Below are 21,782 nucleotides of genomic sequence, written 5' to 3'. Positions count from 1 at the left end.
AGGGCCATACGTCCTGCCAGATTTTGAAGTTTGCTCTTCTTTAACTCAGGTGATACAAATTATAACCTCGTTAGCAAGCTAGCAAGTGCTCGTTAACGATACTGGTGATTGGAATCACCTGTATTGGATCAGAGAAACCTCAAAAATCATGCAGAACATACGGCCCTCCAGGACCAGAGCGCCCAGGTCTGCTGTAGATGATCAAGAAAAGGCAAGTCTGAAGAGGTGGGTTTTGAGTCTGGATTTGAAGGTGGACAGGGTGGCAGAATTCCAGAGATCAAGTGGCAATGAGTTCCAGAGCCAGGGGGGCAGAGCGGCTGAAAGCACTGCTCCCAATGGAGCTGAGACAGGCGTAGTAATTGGAAGGAGGTTGTAGAGGTATTTCATGTGTCACTAATGTCGTGATGTGTCGTTCGTAAACAACTCAGCTCTGCGAGCTATCTCTTGGAGGGGAGCGACGGGAGCCAGTTACCCACCAATCAAGAAACGATTCCCCTCGAAACGCCGTTATTCTTTTGTAATAGGTCATGATGTATTTTTCCACGTATTCTTTGTTGTTGATTTTAAAAGTGTTGAATATAAAATGTTGACATTGTTTTGCATTTTGTTTTGTTTTTTTCAGATCTGCAAACATTTTAATTAAGTTTCCTGTGTTTTTCAGGGATGTGTTTCACGATTAGCTTATTTTTTTTGTTTTTTTTATTAAGTTTGTGCTCTTATTTTGTAGTTTTTTATGTTGGAGTAAAAGGTCAATATATTTGATTCACAATTCATTGTGTTGTGTGTTTTTTGGAGATTCTGAGTTGCTTGACTTTAAAGTTAATCAATATAAAAAGGTTCAACGTTTTAATAAGTTTACTGTAGACTGAGATAACATATATATTGATATTAATAATAATAATGATAACAAAATGATATTGTGAAGTACATTGCGGGACTTCAACGTACTGCTAGAGGGGGGTTAGGGTAACTTTGGAGAAGACTATGATTTTCTAAATTTATTAATTCATTGTGTGAATGTTACATTATTATTGGTAATATACGTACTGCTTAAAGGGACAACCCAAAACCTGTCTTTCCTTTGTCTCTCTTGCTTTTCATTTTTTTTCCTTTTCCTCTCTATGTTATTTTACCCCTGCCCTGTTTTTACTACCTTTCCTTGCCCTTTTCAATGTTTGATAAACCTATTTCCTTTTTTGTTTCGTTTATATTTTTCTTTAATTGTTTCTTTTTGTCAGCCTTTAAAATGAAATGAAAGGAAATGATCTGCGTATATATAGCGCTTTTCAAGTCAAGACTTCCCAAAGCGCTTTACAGTGTGCACAGTGTACAGTGTCACATTTCCCAATAGCGGCCGTGCAGCCATTTAAGGCGCTAACCTGCTTATTAGGCATTAGGGGTTCAGTGTCTTACCCAAGGACACTTCGACATGTAACACGGAGGAGCCGGGATTCGAACTGCGATCTCATGATCCCAGGACGAGCGCTCTACCTCCTGAGCCACTGCCGTACCGCCTTTACTCTTTTTTTCTTGCTTTTCCCCCTCGTTTCTATTTTTTTCCTTTGTTTAAGTTTTTTGTTTCTATTTTCTTTACTGTTTTTCCCATTTTGAAGTCATTTTTGTGCGTAATGTTACATTACAATAGGCAATATTTGGATTAACACAGCGAATAGTCTGAAGAACCGTTTGGGAGCCGAAAGAGTCGGCCCTTTTTTGGTGAGCCGAGCGGAAAAATCAGGTCCTTGAACACTAGTCTGAATTCCCATCACTACACTAACATGCCTTTCCCGCACATTCAACTTTGGAGGCGGGAGTAGGATCTACGTCATTCAACGCATCTTATGATTGGATATCATTCTTTGACCCGGAAATTCCAATTTATAAAATATTCCAATGTAACGGATTAAATGTCGATTTGTGCTAGAAAAAAATGTTAAAATAAAGATTATAACACGTTGAATAGCAAAAATAAAATTTTATGAGCAGTCTAATACAACGCGTGACGAGATGGGAGGAGCTGAGTCTAGGTGATATTCCCGCACAGCGGTCGAAGCGGCACATTGCAACAATGGCCGGGGACTCTGAAACACGCCTTCGGGACCGGGGCGACAACAGCGACGTAATACGACAACCTTTTCTCATCGGTGTCTCCGGTGGCACCGCCAGTGGAAAGGTTGGCATCGTAGCGAGCGAAGCAGGCAACTTTATGGAATCACGATTCGTTTATCTCCGAGTGAAATGACGTGTTACATCTCATGCCGGCTGCTGTTGGACCGCGTGGTTTCGGTGCCGCTTGATTGACAGCTAGATCATCTGTTTAACTGTCTGGCTCCCTGCATTCACCCGGTGTAACATAGCGCAAAAGAACGCCCGGTAACCTATATTTATGGTCATTTTAATCAATCGTTAATTTCCCCTGCAAATAGTCACCATGTGTCTCGCATTGCCAACGGTGTAGGTGGAAATCCTTTTTTAGCTTAGCAGCTTGGCTAATGAATTCCATCAGACGGTAGCTTAGCAGACGGAAGACAATGGTCAATGTTAGCTATCTTCTTTTTGTCTTGTTTGTAAACAAATCCCCAAAGTCCTGCGAAAAAAAAAAAAATATTGTTTGTCTCTACGTTTAAATGCGGTCTTTAGATTATTTCGATATTTACGCGACGTTTGGCACAAACAAGAATGACCCATATTCGTCATGAGCGAAGCCTTTGTTCATCAAAGCTAAACGTAGTGCTATCAACACTTGAGATTTTTAACAGAACTAAAATCATAGACGTTTGCGATTATCCCTGTTCTAATGAAGAAACGTGTTTACAAAAACATTTTTATTTGACGCTTCTGTTGTCCTAATTTTAAAAATCATATTGTACTTTTTGATACAGCCTTCATTGAAATGTGATAACCACATTTTCCCCTTCACAATCTAGAAATGTAATTTATTTTAAAGATGAAAAAATATGCAATTTAAGGGATTTCTTTTGGGTATTTCAACAAGTTAGTGTGTCATTTTTATCTAAGAATAAAATTTGGGATAATGTTTCAAACAAAGTAAATCAATTGTATTATTATTATTTTATTATCTGTGTTTTAATCCAGAGGTTGGCAACCCAAAATGTTCAAAGAGACATATTGGACAATTAAAAACACTGTTGTAGTCGCAAAAAAGATACTTTCATAAAAGTATTATAAGGTAGGCAACACACCCTGTATATATTTGTCGTATATGTATATCCTCTGGAAAACATTAAGACTGTTACGTTTTCCTCCTATTTAAACCATATCATTTCCATTGGCACAAGTTTTAAAAAGCACCACCAGCTTAACAATTTTAACTATTTTCCTTCATGATTGACTGTTGTCTGCCTTTGACCTAAATTATCAGAAAGTACCCATTTAAAAAGATCCTCCTTGTACTTTGATCTAATCCTAAAATAACTTAATTTTTACAATTTAGGCGACACTGCCCATTGTGTCTTGTTGGCTACTGCTGGTTAATGCGAAATTACTGGTAAAACCAGTATGATTGCATAGCTTCATTTCAGCCGCAATATTTCAAATATTATTTACAATTCAGCGTAAATAAAATTGCGTTCGGACTAAAACTAATGCCTGCTGAAATATATTTACAAGATCCTTTTATTTTTAAGTCAATGGCATGCAATGATTCTAATTTTGGAATTTCCAACAAGTGGTTCAGTCAGAATTCAGAAGCTCTTTAAATCGTGTTTTCTTAACCATGTGAAAATCTCACTGGACTTGGCGCAGTGCATTACTATAGACTTGCATCATGTAGCCTGTGTCATTGTGTTCTCAATGTAAAAGGACTGAAGTGTTGTTGCTGTCATGCACTTTCTCGACAAATCTTTACATATTACCTAAGTTTTCTTATAGAGCTTCAATATGTTTTGTGTATTGTTACCTAATGCAAAATCTATGACACCCTGATCATCCTGGAAGGCGGGTTACCACTTGAGGCCCCTTCTCAAGGTTTCCTATTTTCCTCTTTGAGATTTTGAGTTTTTCCTTGCCCGCATGTAGGTTTAAGATCGGTGGATGGTATAATTGTAACCTCTGCAGTCATTGAAACATTTTGTGATGAAGGGCTATACAAATTAATGACTTGACTTTACTACTCTGATCGACAGCTCAACATGAATGGAAATATTCCTCAATGAGAGTACCTGCGCTTTATAATGTCAAAATAGTCACGCATCAAGCCTTTGTACTGATGAATGTTTTCAAGTGGTGTATACTTTACTTGCAACACATTAAAAGGGGGCAGTCTTTGCCCTCTATTGTAAAACTCTGATACAGGAAGTGGTTTTTAAACGCGTTCATTATATCCAACTGACGGTCAAAAATGATTTCCTGTAAATCGGCATTAAAGACACATGAATTGGGATTTCTGTCATATTTGCAAATCAATTTGATGCACAACAGCACCATAGCCTCAGGCAGTCAGATTGCACAGTCAACCTTCACCAGGAGACGCGTTTAGCTATCTGGGTCAACAAGTGCATTGCAGAACAGGAAACCTTTGCAAAGTCATTAAACCAGATTGCGGTATTTGATGTTTTGACGTTTTGATTTCCTAAAATAAAAAAATGTTATCATCAACAAAAGTAATCAATACTATGCTGTATTTGATTTGTGCTTGCAGTCATCCGTTTGTGGGAAGATAATGGAGTTGCTGGGCCAAAACAAGATTGACCATCACCAGAGGCAGGTGGCCATCCTCAGCCAGGACAGCTTTTACAAGGCACTGACTCCTGAGCAAAAAGCCAAGGCACTTAAGGGCCAGTACAACTTTGACCATCCAGGTATTCATAACTATTTCTTGTGTTTTACAAATTGTATAATACAGGCCTGTAACAGACTTTAACTGTGGGAGGGAAGGAATGCAGTATTAAGTCTGCTCACAGGGGTTGGGTTGCCAGGCTTATAACCAACTTGTGGAAACCAAGAGTAGATGTCAAATCTTTCAATCCCAACTAAGGTAAAGAACTTCTCGCAAACTGTTCTTCCGGTTTAGAATCATAGCAGGCCAATTTCGGACACAGCTGCTCAGATTGAATGGAACAGCTGCTAGCTGAGGGTTACTAACAGCAGCGGAGCACTCCGCCACGTGTCCCTAAGCACAAGATGAGAAAAGCTGAGCGAGTGTCCTTGCTTGCAGATGCCTTTGACAATGAGTTGATCATGCAAACGCTCAGGGAGATCTTGCAAGGGAAAACTGTCCAGATTCCAGTTTATGACTTCGTCACTCATTCCAGGTGAGCACATGTGTGATTCTCGTGAGTGCTTCCCTTAACTGCTAAGTACGGTGTGCAGTTAGTCACCTCCTAATTCAGCGACGTCGGTTTCTGAGCACGGGAGTTGGCTCACAAGGAACCCTTTTGTGAGTTTCAGGAAAGATGAGTTCGTCACAGTTTATCCAGCGGATGTCGTCCTTTTCGAGGGCATTTTGATGTTCTACTCGCAGAAGATCCGTGACCTATTCCAGATGAAACTATTTGTTGACACTGACCCAGATACGCGGCTCTCTCGTAGAGGTGTGTGGAACAGGGTGGGGTTTACTTTAGAACCACACACACCATTCATTTCCTTCTCATATAATGACACAATTATTTTAAAGTATTTCATTATGGATTTCCTTGAGTCTCAATTTTGTTTCCTTTGACGTGTAGCTGCTTGTGAATTTTGACATGGATATACCAATTATATTCTAATAAATATTGATGAGGCTAACTAGGATTCACACTTTTAATTTCCTGCTTATCCCCAAAATTATTTTTAAATTTGTTATGTATAATGTAAGTTCAGCTTAACAAGAAACAGTAGCATTGCTAATATTGTTTTTTTTAGTACAAATTAAGAAAAAAGTGAATGAAAAACTTTTTTCGACCTCCCTAACAATTGTCTCACAGCAAGATCCTGTGTGTATTTACATATAACAAACATCTCATTAATCTACATATTTACATAGGATCTGTGGATTCAGTCACTTAGTCATCATTACCATCACCACCTCTTTCCATCATTTCGGTGTCCAAACATTTTCAGCATACTGTATAATAAAAGTACCCTTTAAAATGACAATTATCCTCATTAATGCTAATGGTGACGGCTGACTGTTTTGTGGGGTGTGTTGTCATCACAAAAATTCTTAACCTCTTAGAATCATTAAAATAATACTTGAACAATTATTTATCAACCTCAAGTGCAACTTTGCAAGATTATTTTTCTTGTTTTACTATTTTTCTTTTCAATATTTTAGTTGGACATTTTCAAATTTACTTGTCTATCCCTAAATGCAAAACTTTGTGGATTGTTGTCATACAAACAATTTGGGTTTACTCCTAAAACAAAACAGTGGGGTCATAGAAAGATACAATTGCAATCCAATACATATTTAAAAAAAAATCTTGCTCCTTGGTAGAGATCAAATATGACACCTAGCTGATTACATCGAGAGGTTGGGCTTCTGGGTGGAACTTGATGAGAGAATGATGCAACCTTGTTTATTTGGTTGTCACGTTTTAATTTCATAATCGGGTATTTCTATTCTACTATTGACTTAACGATGTGGCCAGTCCAGAGTATGATACTGTACCTTTTGTGCCTCAGTGCATGTTTACAACATGTATCAGAGATCAATTTTCACCTCTTTTCCCCACCTACTTTGTTCAATTTCTGTTAGTTTTGAGAGACATCGGTGAGCGTGGGAGGGAGCTGGAGCAAGTACTGGCACAGTACATAACATTTGTGAAACCGGCCTTTGAGGAGTTCTGCCTACCAGTATGTAACGGGGATTGCTCAACCTGGCACTTGCAATTACTCAGATTTTGACCCTTTGTGTTTTGTTTCTCAAACAGACGAAGAAGTACGCTGATGTGATCATACCACGTGGAGCAGATAACCTTGGTAATGCTTATAAATCATCAGTTATCCTGCTTATCATCCTTGTCAGAGTTTCTGACTTTTGATCCTGTACTCAGTGGCAATCAACTTGATAGTCCAGCACATCCAAGACATTCTCAATGGCGGCATGAGCAAGCGCCACAATGGCTGCACCAACGGCCACACCACCCCGCGGCAACGACGGACGTCAGAGTCGAGCAGCCGGCCGCATTGACCGGGTGGCACCTCTTACCCTCCTTGGGTGAAGAGGGGTGGTGGGGTCAGTGCTGTAAATAAATCATGCCTTTTGGCACCACTTTATTTAAGATGAGATGACAGAAAAAAGGATTTGCATCAAGAATCAACATGCCTTTTTATTACGCTGACTACTCTTTGCTATGAGGGAGAATCATTGGAACTGTTGGATTTGGAGGTTCATCTTTTCAGAGATACGGAGAAGCTCTTATTCTCATTATGAGCTGGGTTTTTTTATGGACCCATGTGTTGTTGTTTCTTTAATGGGCAAGTTTGACTTTGCTTTCAATGTATCCCCTGTTGCTTTCTGATGATGAATAAAAGAGGGGGACTTTATTTAATTTTGTGAAGCTCTGGTGAAACCTGAACCTCCAATTCTCAAGTGATGTATGTATGTATGTATGAATGGATGCAATACATATTTGTGCACCAAGGCAAGGCTGGCTGAACTCGTATTACATTTTGTAAAGCAATTTTGAATTGTTTCCTACTCAGTGTTCCTTTATCCTGTGATGTGTAACACTAAATATGTTTGCTTTGCAGCATTGATTGCTGCAGTAAAGAACACTGAGCAATCGAAGGTTGATACGTCAGGTATCTGTGGACTAATGTAATGGGACTTAACCCACTTGCTCTAAGACATAGATAATTAGTGAATCTATTTCCAGACAGCTCATTTTTGAGTTATTTTATAAGTATAATTTGCGTACAGTTTACTCAGGTTACCCAAAGGGAAAAGACGAATGCAGCAATATTCGCCCCTTGAATCGCGCAAAACACGCTCAGCAAGTATAAACGAGTTACTGTGTTGACGTCAACAATGACGATAAAAACCGTTTGAGTAATTTCCCCCCATTTTTCTCTTTATTGTGATATTGTTGGATTCTTTGTCGCTGGAAAATACTTGAAATATTTGTACATGCCTCATCAGGTGATCAGTCAATAAATGAAGTTATCCAACCGTCTTGTACGTTTGATTACCACTTTAGTTTATCGCTTTCACGTGTTTTCGATTATTTGAAGTGACAATGTAGAAGAACATTATGGTCTTTAAAACAATGCACACATTTTATGCGCCATGTCAACTGCCCGAATACAGCTTGTGGACATACACGTATTGAGATGTGTAACTTTAAGTACCGGTATGTATTTTATATTTATATAGATGTTTATGCCACGGTGTTTCCCTTAGGATATTGAAATGAATACCTTGAAATAAAATTTTATTGTTGGACACGCGCAAACATGAATATCAAAAGTATTTAAACAACCAAAATAGAAAACACCGTCAGTCACAACTTTTTCAACGCGAATTCACGCAAAATATCACGCATTAGTGTTCAATACTCCGCTTTACAGAGGCTCCCTTAATGCAGCAGAACAAAACAAGATGGTGGTAAGTTGTGCTACTACGTCAGCCCATCAACTTCAAATCTTTGGTCACGTTAAATTGTTGTTTTTTGGTTTATTTTTTCCGACAGAAATTTGGGCTTCAGTTCAAAGCAACTCTTGAAAATGTTACCAATGTCAGGCCAGTAGGTGAAGATTTTCGCTGGTTTCTGAAGGTAGGTAGGTCTCTTTGGAGCTAGCGCGTCAGTTCTGAACACTACAGATCGTCTAGACTCGTATTTGCCACCAAACGTCAACATTTGAGGTGGCTGCAAACTTCACCAGATGTAGACACTTGCTTTCTTCAATTTCATTAGAATTGCAAATATGTGTTTAAAAGCCACGGTGGCGTTGCAATGATTTAACAGATAATGCTGTTCAGATGTTTTAGAGCAGGGGTCTATCACGGTGCCCAAGTCCACCTGAATAGCCCGCGGACTTGTTTTAATAAACACGAGTCGTTGTGATTTTCTAGGAAATTTGAATTCGAACTGGCATTAAGAGATAATATCTTAAGTCCAAGCCCAAACTGACCACAATTTCAATGATTACCGTCGGGCCGGGCTTCTATTACACTGATTTAAATAAATAAATGTTTTAAAGAAGGTATACTTAAATAATGTGTGGGTACTACAAGAATCACGGTGATCTTGTCACAACTCACCGTGATGTTGCTACGCTAACGTCTCAATATCTGTCAACCTCCACGGCTCCATCCCCTTACAAACTGTCGTATTTTCCCTTACAAAATACCCCCCAAAAAACTTACACCATATTTTTTTTCAAACGTGTTTATTTATGTAGTTTAACATGATATATTGTACATGTGTTTCGTTATAGCATTCTGTACATATTTTCATTAATACAATAAAATAAGAAAAAAATCAGGAACAATTGTTATCAGCGTAACTAAAATATCCTTTAATAACACTTTAAATTTAAATTTGTAAATAAAGATATTTTTGGGAGGAATGAATTAGTAGGCATTTCTATTTTGTAAACCAAACCACAATATCAACCATTGATGCTTTTATTTTAAATTTGAATGAATGAATGAATAAATACTTTATTTTGAACATTAAAATAAAAACAGAACAAAAACAATAACTCAACAACAAAATAATGTTTCATTGTTTTAATAAGCCTATTATATAGAATACGATTGCTATTGTCGGAAGCGCAGCAGAATGCGCGTTCACGTGAGGGGGGAGGATTTTGCAGGGGAGTCGAAATTAGGCACTACAGCGGCAGACGCATGCACACAGTAGCATCAAACGCTCGCTTCGTTTGCAACAAAATAAACGATACAGAGATAGAGGCTACCGCGGCGAACTCGTTTGACTTGATTGATTTGCCGTTTCTTGATAGTCGCTGTATATCGGATGGTACCCATAATTGACAAATTTGCGTTTTTCTGTACAGGTTTTCTTGTACGTCTTGTACATTTTGGGTTTTGTATTTCTTATAAAAAAATAGCTCTTTATTTTAAAACGTGGACCAAAAAGTTTAAAGCATGATTTTCAATCTCCACTTATCGGCTCTGGTTCTTGCACGATTAACCAATCAGATACTGCTATGGGCGGGCCAGTGCTGAAATCAAGCTTTATTATTGGTTGTACCGGATCCAAAACAAATAATTTTAGACGGATCGCTTTTCTGCTGTCAGATATACAAAAACATAAATACCATTAGCCATTTGCTACCATACCATTTGATATTGGCAATGATAATCTATAATTATCATTTTATGTTTATTCTTAACATTTTTTATAAAACATAAATATAATATAATTATAATGTTCCTTTACTTAGCTAAAGTGTGGAAACTGTGGAGAGATTCCTGATAAATGGCAGTACATAAACGTTGCGGTAAGAAAGATGCTTGTCTTTGTGTAGTTTGCAATCTATAATTTTTATTTTTCTTCCAAGCACTATGCATTTATTTATTTATTTATTTATTTATTTATTTAGGAGAGCGTGCCGTTAAAAGGAGGAAGGGGAAGCGCCAGCATGGTGCAGAAGTGTAAACTTTGCACCAGAGAAAATTCCATCGGTAAGAAGCAGCAATGTCAGTGTCTTTGAAACTAATCTGACTTGCATATATTTATAAACTTTACTATTGTGCAGATATCCTCGGAGATACCATCACACCATATAATGTAAGCACGTGGTCTAAATTGTGTCCGTTTTCAAACCATTTTATGTCTTGTAACCTGGTTTCCTTCAACTCAATCAAAGGCAGAGGACAATGAAAAGTTCAAGACGATGGTGCAGTTTGAATGTCGAGGTCTGGAGCCCGTTGACTTTCAGCCTCAAGTGAGAACCGATATCAGTCCAGTCCATGTTGTGATTGAATGAGGCAAGGCATTTGATGTGATGACTGCCAAGTAATGAGAATATTATTATTATTTTTTTACCCTTTTAAACACATCTCAGGCTGGGTTTGCGGCTGAGGGAGCAGAGTCTGGAACAATATTTCCTGAAGTAAATCTACTCGAAAAAGTAAGCAGGGATTTTAGTGGGGTTGATTAAGAGACATGACAGATAACATACTTCCCTTTATTCATTTTCACGATTGCGTTTCTGAAATTCCTTGTATTTTAATTAAGATACTATTGAAAATAAAAACCTATATTTTTGCCAAATCCTGCTTTGGTATATATACACACCATATTTTCCGCAATATAAGGTGCACCCGAACCCCCCCGCCCCAAAAAAAAAAAAAGTCTTTTTACAAAAATATAAAAGGTTTTTCATATATAAAGTGCACCGAACTATAAGGTGCATGAAATTGAGACAAGGGTAAGGTTTGTCAATAATAATAATAAGTATATATATATATATATAATATATATATATATATATATTGATCAAATGGAATAGATCACTGAACACAATTCTATAACTTTGGATGCAACAAGAATTGAACCTGATCGGGAAGGGAGCATGCCTGATCTTATCCACTAGTATATTTGGGATACAGATGACATATGAAAAGGCATTAGGCTTTATCGCACCATCACTCTATTTTTGTTTACTGTACCAAGTTGTAGATGTTATTATTTGCCCGGGAGACAGACATTAAACCGGTCCGTGGTACATAAAAGTTTGGGTTCCGCTGAAATACAGTATTGTATCGCTGATTCGCAAAGTTTTTACAAAGCGCAAGTGATTTATAACTGAATGAAGGAAAAGGCATTGTGGGAAATCATTTGGTCATTCTGTAGTGAATGAAGAAAAAGGCATTGTGGGAAATACTCCAGTTGTCCTGAAAGATATAAAGCATGGCTGCGCATATTCAAAATGCTTGTCACTTACAAAGCTTAGTTTTAGTTGAGAAAAGTGAAAATTTGATACAGATTTTTAATAATGTTGTTTTCTCATTTCTCTTACATATCTGGTATCGTGACTAAAATAGCGTGGTAACAAATCAAGACCCAATGCTTTTTCATGTTTTGTCTGCATCCCTGGTGGATAAGATCCGGCACATTTCCCTAGCCGGATTCTGGGTTCGATTCCCTATGAGTCCAATGTTATGCTATTGTGAGCATGTCCTTATTGACCTGTTAGGATAAGATTCAGTGCGCTTACCATTGCTATCTGGTTCGATTCCCGTTGTCACGATTTTTATATCGACTGATCAATTATTGCACAATTTTCTCCTTATATAAGGTACACTGGGTTTTAAGGTGCTAAAGTTTCTGGTCGATTTGGGTTTTTTGGCTGCGCCTTATAGTCCAGAAAATAGGGTGTTTTAAATCCATGAAAACAACTAAAAGTAAGTGGACTAAGTGTAAATTTATGTGTGGTGTGTACTCCAGTTGTAAATTCTTCTCATGCTTATTGTCTTTGTACTCTCTAAATTCTGTTGTACATATTTCAGGATTGGACAGACTACGATGAAAAAGTCAATGAATCTGTGGGAATATATGAAGTCACGCACAAGTTTATCAAGTGCTAATGATGTCCGGTGACATGCAAAATGGACATATTGGCAGATATTCTGTCCACCTTCCAGATGGATTTCGAAGATAACAGCGGGCAAAATGTGTCTAAGTAGCTATGGCTGTGGTCAACTTATATTATTCATACACCTACTATTAGCACAATTGTGTTTTTTGAAATTGCCTCAATAAAATTGAAAAAAACTACAACTATGTTTCAGCATGCCAATTATATGAATTATACAGAATTCGCATGACTCATACCTGTCAATGTATAAGAGTTTGATGTATTTTACGTGACTTTTTTTGCAAAAATATTTCAGTACTTTCATTTTTTTGTAAAATTGCTCTCCCTACTCTTAAACATGATGTGCCTTTTAAAAGACAACTTGACGATGTCACTGATGTTCTTTCAGACACGAGCATTGTTTCTTGAGTGTTCATTCCTGCGGAAATCTTGTCAAAGCATCTCTCAGACTATATTTGTCAGTACTTTTCTCAGTAAGTATGCAAATATGTAAATTTCTGTGAAAATGATTGTCTTGAAAAAAGGAATGTTTGACTTTGATAAGTTTACAGCGGATTTCTTTTGACTTGACTTCTTTAAATTTTAAAATGCTGTCATGGACACTTAAAAAAAGGGCCTTGTAAATTACTTTTGGTCCTAGCTAATTAATAGATTAGACCATTATTTCATGTCATTTAGTTTAGAAAAACAAGGGTTATTGTATGGATACCAGCAGAAACTGGTAATTCTAACCAAAGAGAAAATAAGCATGCTGGCAAAAGAGGCGACAAGACTGCAAAAACGAGATTTATTAAGCGCCTTGTTTTTTTTATTCATTGAAAACATTGATTTCAAAATAAGCCAAAATACATAAAAAAACAAATGTGCTTTTTAAAAAAATACTCAAAGATCATGAAATTTGTATTTATTTTACATAACATTAGGTTCATCTCAGGGCAGCTGACATGATTGTCCGCCATCTTTTGGCAATGGTCACCCCCCTAAAACCAGAAAAATCTCGTGGTTTGGTCACTTTTGAGTTTTTGTACTTTGGATTATTTCTTGTGCTGTGCAGCACTAGTTTTCAATTTCACTACACAGTCCAATGACACCTAGTGGTCAAATTTCACAGCGTCCATTTAAACTCGTGAACGATTGAAACGAGTAGTGTATTATTAAAACTATAAGAGTACTTAATTTAGTCCTCGTGTGTTAAAGTTCAACATTTCCAAATTTAATCCAAAGTGTAATTTTAGATATTATGTTTCAACTTCTTATGCAAATAAACTAGGTTCATCAATGGTTCCGGTCCACATTCCTAACAATAGATGGCAGCAAAACCTTTAAGTCGTTTGCCAACTGCCAAAATATACTAAAAGAAGAAAAGGTCAAATTAAAAAGAATGACCCTTTACTGCACCGCGCTAGCGTGACCGAACAAGAATTGTACAAACAAATACAAATAATGGCGTTCCGTTTGGTAACCCGGAGAGCATTTTGTGTAGGAGATGCAGCAATCTCTGGTCCTAAAAGCCGCTTGGAAAAGCTGAAAAATAGTAAAGCGGGTAAGAAAATGCTGTAAGAAACGATTGGGTACGACAGAATGCATTTGCTCATATCACAATACATGCAAAATACACCCTAATGTCAAAATGCCTGTTGTTGGATACTATGCCTAGTTTCCTGCAAAACATTGGAGTTGTTTAATTATTTCATAGCTTAGTCTGTTCCTCAAGCGGCAGAATACTTATCTTATTCAGGCTGCTGCTCCAAAATGAGCTAACTTAAGAAAAAATATATTTCAGTGTGTCCTAACCTGTATTTTACGCCCATTTGGGTATTCTTATTTTTGTATTGAGAACACCACTGAATACTAAGGCTCTAGAACGGCTGTACACAGACACACGTTTAATTATTGTATATGGTTTCCTTATAAGCTATTGTGCATTGCGAACAAATCATATTAATGACTAGACTAACTTGACGAAAATCGAGGAATTATAGTTAGTTTTATTAATATTGATGCTTGGTAGGGCTTTATCCAATGGAGTCTCGATATCAGTTCAGTGAGCACGATTAGGATTTTATTCGATTTTTACGCCATTAACTATTGTTTGATCATCATTACTAAATCTGAGTAATTAAAATTAAGCTATTCAATTCCAACTATCCATTTCACTGTTGAGAATATTGTCAAATGTACGACCTGCCATAGCCAGCTTGGAGCTGCAACCTGGAAGGTATAATTTCATCTCATTGCATTAGCTACACCGTTTATCCTCAGTAGGGTCGCGGGGGTGCTGGAGCCCATCCCAGGAATCATCGAGCAGTGGGCAGGAGACACCCTGAACTGGTTGCCAGCCAATCGCAGGGCACACGGGGACAGACAACTCACTCGCTCTTTCATACCTAGGGACAATTTGGACCGGCCAATTCACCTGAAATGCATGTTTTTGGAATGTGGGAGGAAACCGGAGTGCCCGGAGAAAACCCACGCAAGCACGGGGAGAACATACAAACTCCGCACAGGAAGTCTGGAGTTGGATTTGAACCCACGCAGGAGGTTCCCAAGACATGAACTGTGCCGCACATGTACTAACCACTGCGCCGCTGTGCTGCCCGGAAGGTATAATATTTTAATTAATAACTATTCATTCAGGGTGGCATAGCAAATGAGTGGTTAGTGCACCCAGTTCTGAGGTCGTTGGTTCGAATCCAGCGACCAGCCTTCCTGTGCGGCGTTTGCACGCTCCCGCTTGTGTGGGTTTCCTCCCACGTTCTACAAAATGTCGGGTTTAAATGGTCCCTAAATGTGAATGAGCAAATTAGTTGTCTCTGTGTACCCCGCGACGCTACTGAGCATAAGTGGTGCAGAAAATGGATTCATTCGTAAAATTCCAAAATCTTTTTTGTTTTTCCTACTGTGTACATTAAACGTTTTGTCTTTAGCAATCAATATATTTCCTTATTAAGCTTTAGTTAAAGCAGTTGCTTGCTTAATATGTATTTTGAAATTATATATTTTTAAAGGTGGAGTGTGCGGTTTGAGGTGTCCGTAAAAAGTTAAAAGTATAAAATGTTCTCTATGTGTTAACAATGTCCTATTGAGTCCAAAGAGCCCTTATAATTTTTTCCCACTTCGCCCATCTTACCTTAGGCAAAATTGTTTGGGTTGAGGAACACATTTGATAGGAGGATAAGGGGCATGTGGTGGAGTGAAACTTCATGTTTGTACCCGTGTTTTTTCTTTCTTTCCAATATTAAGTGTAGCTCGAAAATGGTAAAAGTAAGAAGAGGCCTATTCCAAGTATAGTCCAAACTTTTACCGAAAACCCCAAGAAAGATTAAAAATGAAGAGATTATTCAAGCTCGTACTCGCACGTGCATCATGAATGAGCTAAGGCTGCAATCCTGACTTTAAGCCAGGAGATGGCATCAGAGAGTTAGAGATCTAAATTCCATACAGCTCCTTTTAAGTCTCGCCTGAAAAGCAAACAATGAAACAAAATATAAAATTATTTAAAGTGATTTTTAGTAATTTTATGGAATGACACAAATTGCACAACTAAGTTGATTATTCTGCTCTTTTGTCCTGTTCAGTTTTATGGTCCCGTGGTCTGGTATCCGACTACAAAGATGCATGTATGGAAATGATCGTCGGGATCCGCGATCGTCCCGTCAAGGCCTCGGTTTACATAGGCGTACTGGGTGGCATGTTTGCCTGTTTCTCTTCTAAACCCGACTACTGCTCTTTTGAAGTTTCCATCCTAGAGCGCTCCAACCAGCTGGCTCTGCTGTCCTCATGGATCCGCAACGCGACCTCCGATTGCCACGTGCAGAATCTTCTTAAGCTTCGAAATGAGGGCCGTTTGTCTCATGTCAACCTGGGACTGCTTTGCTTGATTTATTTCACTGAGCACGGTCCTGACAGCGAACTGTATGAAGCTCGGTGTTCTAATTTGTCACTCCTCTGGAGAGAGTTCCCTGGACGAGTGCTGGACGTCGGCTTTGCCGGCCGCTGGTGGAACCTGGACTCAAAGATGACAAACTACGACGTCAACGACAACGAGTTTGCGTATCTACCGGTGAATATGCAACAAACGTCACCGCCAACTGCTCAGGAAGTGGAAACGAACGAGAGACTGCACAAAGAGTCGTGGTTTGCTGTGAAAGTGGAAGCAGAAGATAAAGGAACGGTTGATTCGGTCAAAGGCAGCTCAGAGGAGAAATAAAAAATTTAAAGTCCAAGTGAAAAAAGAATTATCTTTTGTATTTGTTTGAGTCTCAAACTCAACAATTTAATTGGGGTCTGTCAGAGCTAGTTTGTTGGTTGGGTTGGACCAAATCGGATTTTCTTCAGCAAAAGCTCTAATTAAAAACATCCCACTGTTCTCAAATAGAAGTTTTTTTAAAATTTGCTACACAAATGAGGTCTAAAAATAAAACATTAAGAATCAATATGAAAATAAACCAATAAGTATTGGATGAATCCATATTTTGTGTGGCCCGCACTTACCGTATTTTCCGCACTACAAGGCGCACCGGGTTATAGGGCGCACCCCGAAAAAATAGTTTTTGGTCCTATTTTTGACATACATAAGACGCACCGGATTATAAGGCGCTACAATGGGAGCGTCGACAAAACCGTCAGATAGTTCAGTCCAACTTATTACCCCCTTAACATTCCCAAAGCTTGCAAAGACGCAAATACGTGTCGAGAACACGTGCGGATGTGGTGTCTGTACGATGTCACTCAAATGCATCGTTCCATCATTCGGAAGGTTAAAGTCTTGGGATTCAAGAAATGATAACCATTCCTTCGTATCTATTTTCTTTTTCGCTCGCAACTTTACTGTGCATATGACAATAAACACTTGGAATTGAGTTTAATTTAAAAACAGACACTCCATTCCATCCATTATCTGCACCGCTTATCACAGAAACATCGAGTTCAGTCTGAAACAAGATACAACGACAATATAAAACCCAAAGTAGCTCGCCGAAGTCGTTGTGTTCATAATAATGTGCAGCCAATGTCCTCTTATATCCGTGAAGGTAGTAAATCCAGGAGAATAACATATTTACAAATACAGAATAGAAAAAAATGCTTTCTCTATGCCGTCAGCCACGTGCTATACACATTCATCTTTTTCGGCCAAGTGCAGGCTTTGTTTCGCTGTTTAAGCCAATGCCACCCTGTAAATGATGAAAAGGATCCGCCCCTTGACCTCCGAATAACTTTAGCCAATAGTGATCGATTCAACTGATGATTGACACATTGGTTAGCCAATGAAACGCCGGTAAATAAATCCCAGCATACACCGCGTACTACTTGGCGTTCGGGGGAAAATCTAGTCGGCGGCTGCAAGTTAGTTGGAAAACTTTGCAATTTTAAAATTGATTCATAAATAAGGCGCACTGTATTATAAGGCGCATGGTCAGCTTTTGAAAAAAATAAAGGCTTTTAGGTGCGCCTTATAGTGCGGAAAATACGGTACTTGATGGGGACACAGTGTATTTTTTGACCACTGGATATTTATTGTGTTGTGCCAACAAGAACAAGGAAGAATACAAACTACGGAGGTTCAAAGTAACTAACATGCACTATGCGTCTTCTCATTTTTTGCCTAGACTTTCTTGAGGTTTATGGGGCACCCAGCAATATGGTGTAAAATATCAACTCCTAGGCCTGCCTTATTTGAATTGGATGAACAAATTCTTGTCCCATGAGCATTTGAAAACATCCACCTTTATATGTTAGTTAATGTATTTTTGCTCATCATTTAAATCGATATATCTTTTGATTTTTTCCCCCCCTAGACTTAGGAGGAGCTAAATAATACACACAGTCCCATTAAACTTTCATAATTATGCACGGCTTGAAACTATCATCCTGAGGGCTTCAATTGGCCCCCAAGCCACGAGTTTGAGACCCCAGGTTTACATCTATGCTGTCAGACTTTTCCCCATAGGGCCAGGACCAATTCTTTTTTATTTATTTATTTTTTAAATCTGCCATCTATGAAAAATAAAATCTGCGCTTAGTTTTAAACAGAAACCCAAATTGTTGTCTGTAAGCTTAGTTTAATTTTGCATAAATGTTCTGTCCTATGAAGCAAAATTATTGTGGAATTTGAAATTGTCAACTCATTCTGTTAATATAAAAATGTGACTCTTTTTAGTCTGTAATACTTCACCACTAGATGGCATTGTAAGGTACGAGCGAGGGCCAGTACCTCATAGCGCAGTGCGGCGGCTTAAGTGCGGATGCCACTGATTTTTTAATTTTTCATTTTAATAATGAAAATTAACATTGGTATGCTAGTTCATGTATCTTGCCTGGTATTCAAATCAATATTGTTTTTTTTTTACTGATTACATTTTTTATACCACAAGGAGGCAACAACTATTACTTTTCCCCTTCAGAGCTTTTATGTATTTGGAGCCAATTTATACTTTACTACAGTAAATGTTACCAGCTGCAGAAGGCCCTCAAGCCATAGTTTGGACACCGTTTGTTTAAATCAGTCTTGCACATTAGGCACATTTTAGGCTTCAATTTTTTTTCAATAAGCTCAAACTCCAAATAAGCTATTCAGATGTTTGAATAGAAATGTTTGTATTACCGGCATTTTATCCCAATGAGCTGATAACCTTTTAAAGCAAGCAGCTTTCTGATTCGTGAATGAAAGTTCATTTAAGGACTAGGCATCAGGGGGAGGAAGGGTTGGTTGGGGAAAGGGTGCATAACTCCCTGCCCGAGTAAGTATTTAAATTATTTTGATTTGTGTCTGTATGTGTGAACAAGTTCCTCTCCGGTCAGTGCTCAACTTTGGCGTACTTAATGTGGAATCGCATCAGATTTATGTACACACAGTATGTACTGCCGACTGGACTACAATAATTGCGTACAATTTTCAGTTGTGCCACTAGATAGCAGCAGCTATACACCCAACCAAGACCCAAACAAGAAGTCTCAGATGGCTGAACTGAGTACTGTTACGCCATCCCTTGATCTGAAACTTACAGTACATAAGGACAAGGAAAAACTCGGCATGAATAAATAGATAACGCATCTGCCAGTGGGTCATGCTCGGAACACCTCCCGAGGGAGGTGTCCCGGAGCCATCCCTATCAGATGCATGAGCCACCTCAGCTGACTCTTCTCAATGCAGAGGAGCAGTGGCTTTACACAGAGTCCCTCCCGGATGACTGAGCTTCTCACTCTATCTCTAAGGGAGAGCCCAGCCATCCTGGTGAGAAAACTAATTTCATCCACTTGTATTGGTCGTGTCTTCCTTTAATCATGACTCACAGTTCATGACCATAGGTGAGAGTAGGAACATAGATCGACAGGTAAATTGAGAGCTTTCCTTTCGGGTCAGCTCCCTCTTCACCATGACGGACCGGTACAGAGTCCGCATGGTGGCAGACGCTGCACCGATCCGTCCGTCGATCTCCCGCTCCATCTTGGCCTCATTCGTAATCAAGACCCAGAGATTCTCAAACTCGTCCACTTGGGGCAGGATCTCATTCCCAAACTGGAAGAAGCAAGCCACCTTTTTCCGACTGAGTACCATGGTGTCGGACTTGGAGGTGCTAATCTTCATGCTGGCTGCTTCACACTCGGCTGCCAACTGTACAGATGGATGCAGATAGTTGAGAGCTGAAGATAACGGCTTGAGGAAGCCGATAGCACCACATCATATGCAAAAAGAGGCCCTCAAACCGGACCCCTTCCGTACCAAGGCTACGCCTAGAAATTCTGTCCATAAAAGTTATGAACAATGCCTGTGACAAAGGGCAGCGCTGGCGGTGTCCAACTCCCACTGGAAACGATTCTGACTTACTGCTAGCAATGCGGACCAGATCTCTGTCTGTCTGTCCTTCCCTAATTTGTCTCATCAGAGCTAATGTTATTTTTACAGTTGAAAAACCAGTCGCATGACCTCTGTTGTCCCACAGTCACATGATAATGTGACATACTAGCTGCAAAGGGTGAATATAATCGGCAAAGGCCAATAAAAATTGCAGAGAAAAAACAACTTCACTGCAACTCTGCCACCCTATTTTGCCTTCGCTCAACACCATGTACAAATTGAAGATACGCTGAAAGCAAAATGTCACCTAAGGACAAATTTTGCTGATCGATATGAAAATGAGGCTGTCTGTCTGTCCTTCCCTAATTTGTCTCATCAGAGCTAATGTTATTCTTACAGTTGAAAAACCAGTCGCATGACCTCTGTTGTCCCACAGTCACATGATAATGTGACATACTAGCTGCAAAGGGTGAATATAATCGCCAAAGGCCCAAAAAAATTGCAGAGAAAAAAAACAACTTCACTGCAACTCTGCCACCCTATTTTGCCTTCGCTCAACACCATGTACAAAGTGAAGATACGCTGAAAGCAAAATGTCACCTAAGGACAAATTTTGCTGATCGATATGAAAATGAGGCAGGCCGGTAGGCAGGCATTTTCTCTGCTTGGAGAAGAACAGATGGCTAAAATCGCACCACCACTGTTCTCTTAAACACGTATGGTACAGATCCATCCAGTGAACACAGAAATATGGAAGTAAGGGTGGGTTGATCCATCCAAATATAGATATCATCGATATAAAGATTGTACTATTGTCCTGGAATCCATACTTTACCCCTCCACCAATTTCCTCAATGGGCCACCTAAATATAAATGGTACAGGCCTTCTCTCTCTCACCCAGCGCCTTCGGCTATACTCCAAATTTATGTCTGAATGCGTGATTGGGAGGCGGACTTTTAGCACCTATTCCTACTTGGCCTGCTGCTGCATCCTGCCTGCTAGGCAAAAGCTGAGGCTAAATCTTTGCGGCCCCCCTCTACCAGAAGGTAAAAATGACGTAGGCGGACAGTAGGCGAACAGGAAGTGCAACGCGGACTTTTTTAAAACCATAGAGCAGGATAATGCCATGTGTAATTTGTGTTGTAAAGTGGTCTGCTACTGTGGCAACACTGCAAATTTACATATACACATGAAAAAAGCTCACCCTCCAAAGAACAATTATTTAATTTCCAAGCGAAAAGTACAGGTTTTCGGATCGGTATCTTTCAAAATGACCTTGTATTTACTTGGACCGGATCGATACGAAAATTCCCAATATCGCCCACCCTTATATGCAAGCCCTGGTTCGACTTTTTGTCTCAAATACGGACAAAAAGTGTCAACCAATTGTAAAAGCAAATAGCGTTATTCATTAACACTTTTCTGCTATATGGGCTCGGCTCAGCAAGGCCGAGTTAAAGTGTTTCC

General features: G+C 39.0%; 3 protein-coding genes across 7 annotated transcripts; all 3 read left to right on the top strand.

The window, feature by feature from the left end:
- Positions 1-124: 124 nt before the first annotated feature.
- uck2b (uridine-cytidine kinase 2b) lies at positions 125-8,116 on the top strand. 4 transcript variants are annotated; one of them, XM_088337320.1, is made up of 7 exons: positions 125-225; positions 4,661-4,820; positions 5,177-5,273; positions 5,410-5,552; positions 6,701-6,798; positions 6,876-6,924; positions 6,999-8,116. In XM_088337320.1, the coding sequence occupies exons 2-7, from the start codon at positions 4,682-4,684 to the stop codon at positions 7,133-7,135; spliced, it is 663 nt and encodes a 220-aa protein (XP_088193446.1). In that variant the 5' UTR covers positions 125-225; positions 4,661-4,681; the 3' UTR covers positions 7,136-8,116. The 4 variants fall into 4 exon arrangements, with proteins under 4 accessions (XP_088193446.1, XP_088193431.1, XP_088193436.1 ...); XM_088337305.1 differs by lacking the exon at positions 125-225 and adding an exon at positions 2,009-2,173; XM_088337310.1 differs by lacking the exon at positions 125-225 and adding an exon at positions 2,212-2,373.
- A 118-nt stretch (positions 8,117-8,234) lies between these two features.
- On the top strand, positions 8,235-12,698 carry czib (CXXC motif containing zinc binding protein). Of its 2 annotated transcripts, XM_088337340.1 has the most exons (8): positions 8,241-8,551; positions 8,637-8,720; positions 10,357-10,413; positions 10,516-10,597; positions 10,672-10,703; positions 10,783-10,860; positions 10,981-11,046; positions 12,428-12,698. In XM_088337340.1, the coding sequence occupies exons 1-8, from the start codon at positions 8,546-8,548 to the stop codon at positions 12,503-12,505; spliced, it is 483 nt and encodes a 160-aa protein (XP_088193466.1). In that variant the 5' UTR covers positions 8,241-8,545; the 3' UTR covers positions 12,506-12,698. The 2 variants fall into 2 exon arrangements, with proteins under 2 accessions (XP_088193473.1, XP_088193466.1); XM_088337347.1 differs by lacking the exon at positions 10,357-10,413 and having other exon boundaries at positions 8,235-8,551.
- A 1,189-nt stretch (positions 12,699-13,887) lies between these two features.
- timm29 (translocase of inner mitochondrial membrane 29) lies at positions 13,888-16,885 on the top strand. Its single transcript, XM_088355163.1, has 2 exons — positions 13,888-14,059; positions 16,095-16,885. The coding sequence occupies exons 1-2, from the start codon at positions 13,960-13,962 to the stop codon at positions 16,724-16,726; spliced, it is 732 nt and encodes a 243-aa protein (XP_088211289.1). The 5' UTR covers positions 13,888-13,959; the 3' UTR covers positions 16,727-16,885.
- Positions 16,886-21,782: the final 4,897 nt, after the last annotated feature.

This window comes from Urocampus carinirostris, chromosome 1, assembly GCF_059441175.1.
Source record: "Urocampus carinirostris isolate Australia breed hairy pipefish chromosome 1, RoL_Ucar_1.0, whole genome shotgun sequence".
NCBI classification, from domain to species: domain Eukaryota; kingdom Metazoa; phylum Chordata; class Actinopteri; order Syngnathiformes; family Syngnathidae; genus Urocampus; species Urocampus carinirostris.
This window is presented reverse-complemented; position numbering and strand designations above follow the sequence as displayed.

Bases quoted from the DNA above. Each gene is read 5' to 3' on its own strand.
- czib (XM_088337340.1), top strand. The intron at 8,721-10,356 runs GTAGGTAGGTCT...TCCTTTACTTAG, and splicing joins ATTTTCGCTGGTTTCTGAAG to CTAAAGTGTGGAAACTGTGG. The intron at 10,414-10,515 runs GTAAGAAAGATG...TTATTTATTTAG, and splicing joins GGCAGTACATAAACGTTGCG to GAGAGCGTGCCGTTAAAAGG.
- uck2b (XM_088337305.1), top strand. From the start codon at position 2,069: ATGGCCGGGGACTCTGAAACACGCCTTCGGGACCGGGGCGACAACAGC. The intron at 5,553-6,700 runs GTGTGTGGAACA...AATTTCTGTTAG, and splicing joins TACGCGGCTCTCTCGTAGAG to TTTTGAGAGACATCGGTGAG. The intron at 6,799-6,875 runs GTATGTAACGGG...TTTCTCAAACAG, and splicing joins TTGAGGAGTTCTGCCTACCA to ACGAAGAAGTACGCTGATGT.
- timm29 (XM_088355163.1), top strand. From the start codon at position 13,960: ATGGCGTTCCGTTTGGTAACCCGGAGAGCATTTTGTGTAGGAGATGCA. The intron at 14,060-16,094 runs GTAAGAAAATGC...TGTCCTGTTCAG, and splicing joins GCTGAAAAATAGTAAAGCGG to TTTTATGGTCCCGTGGTCTG.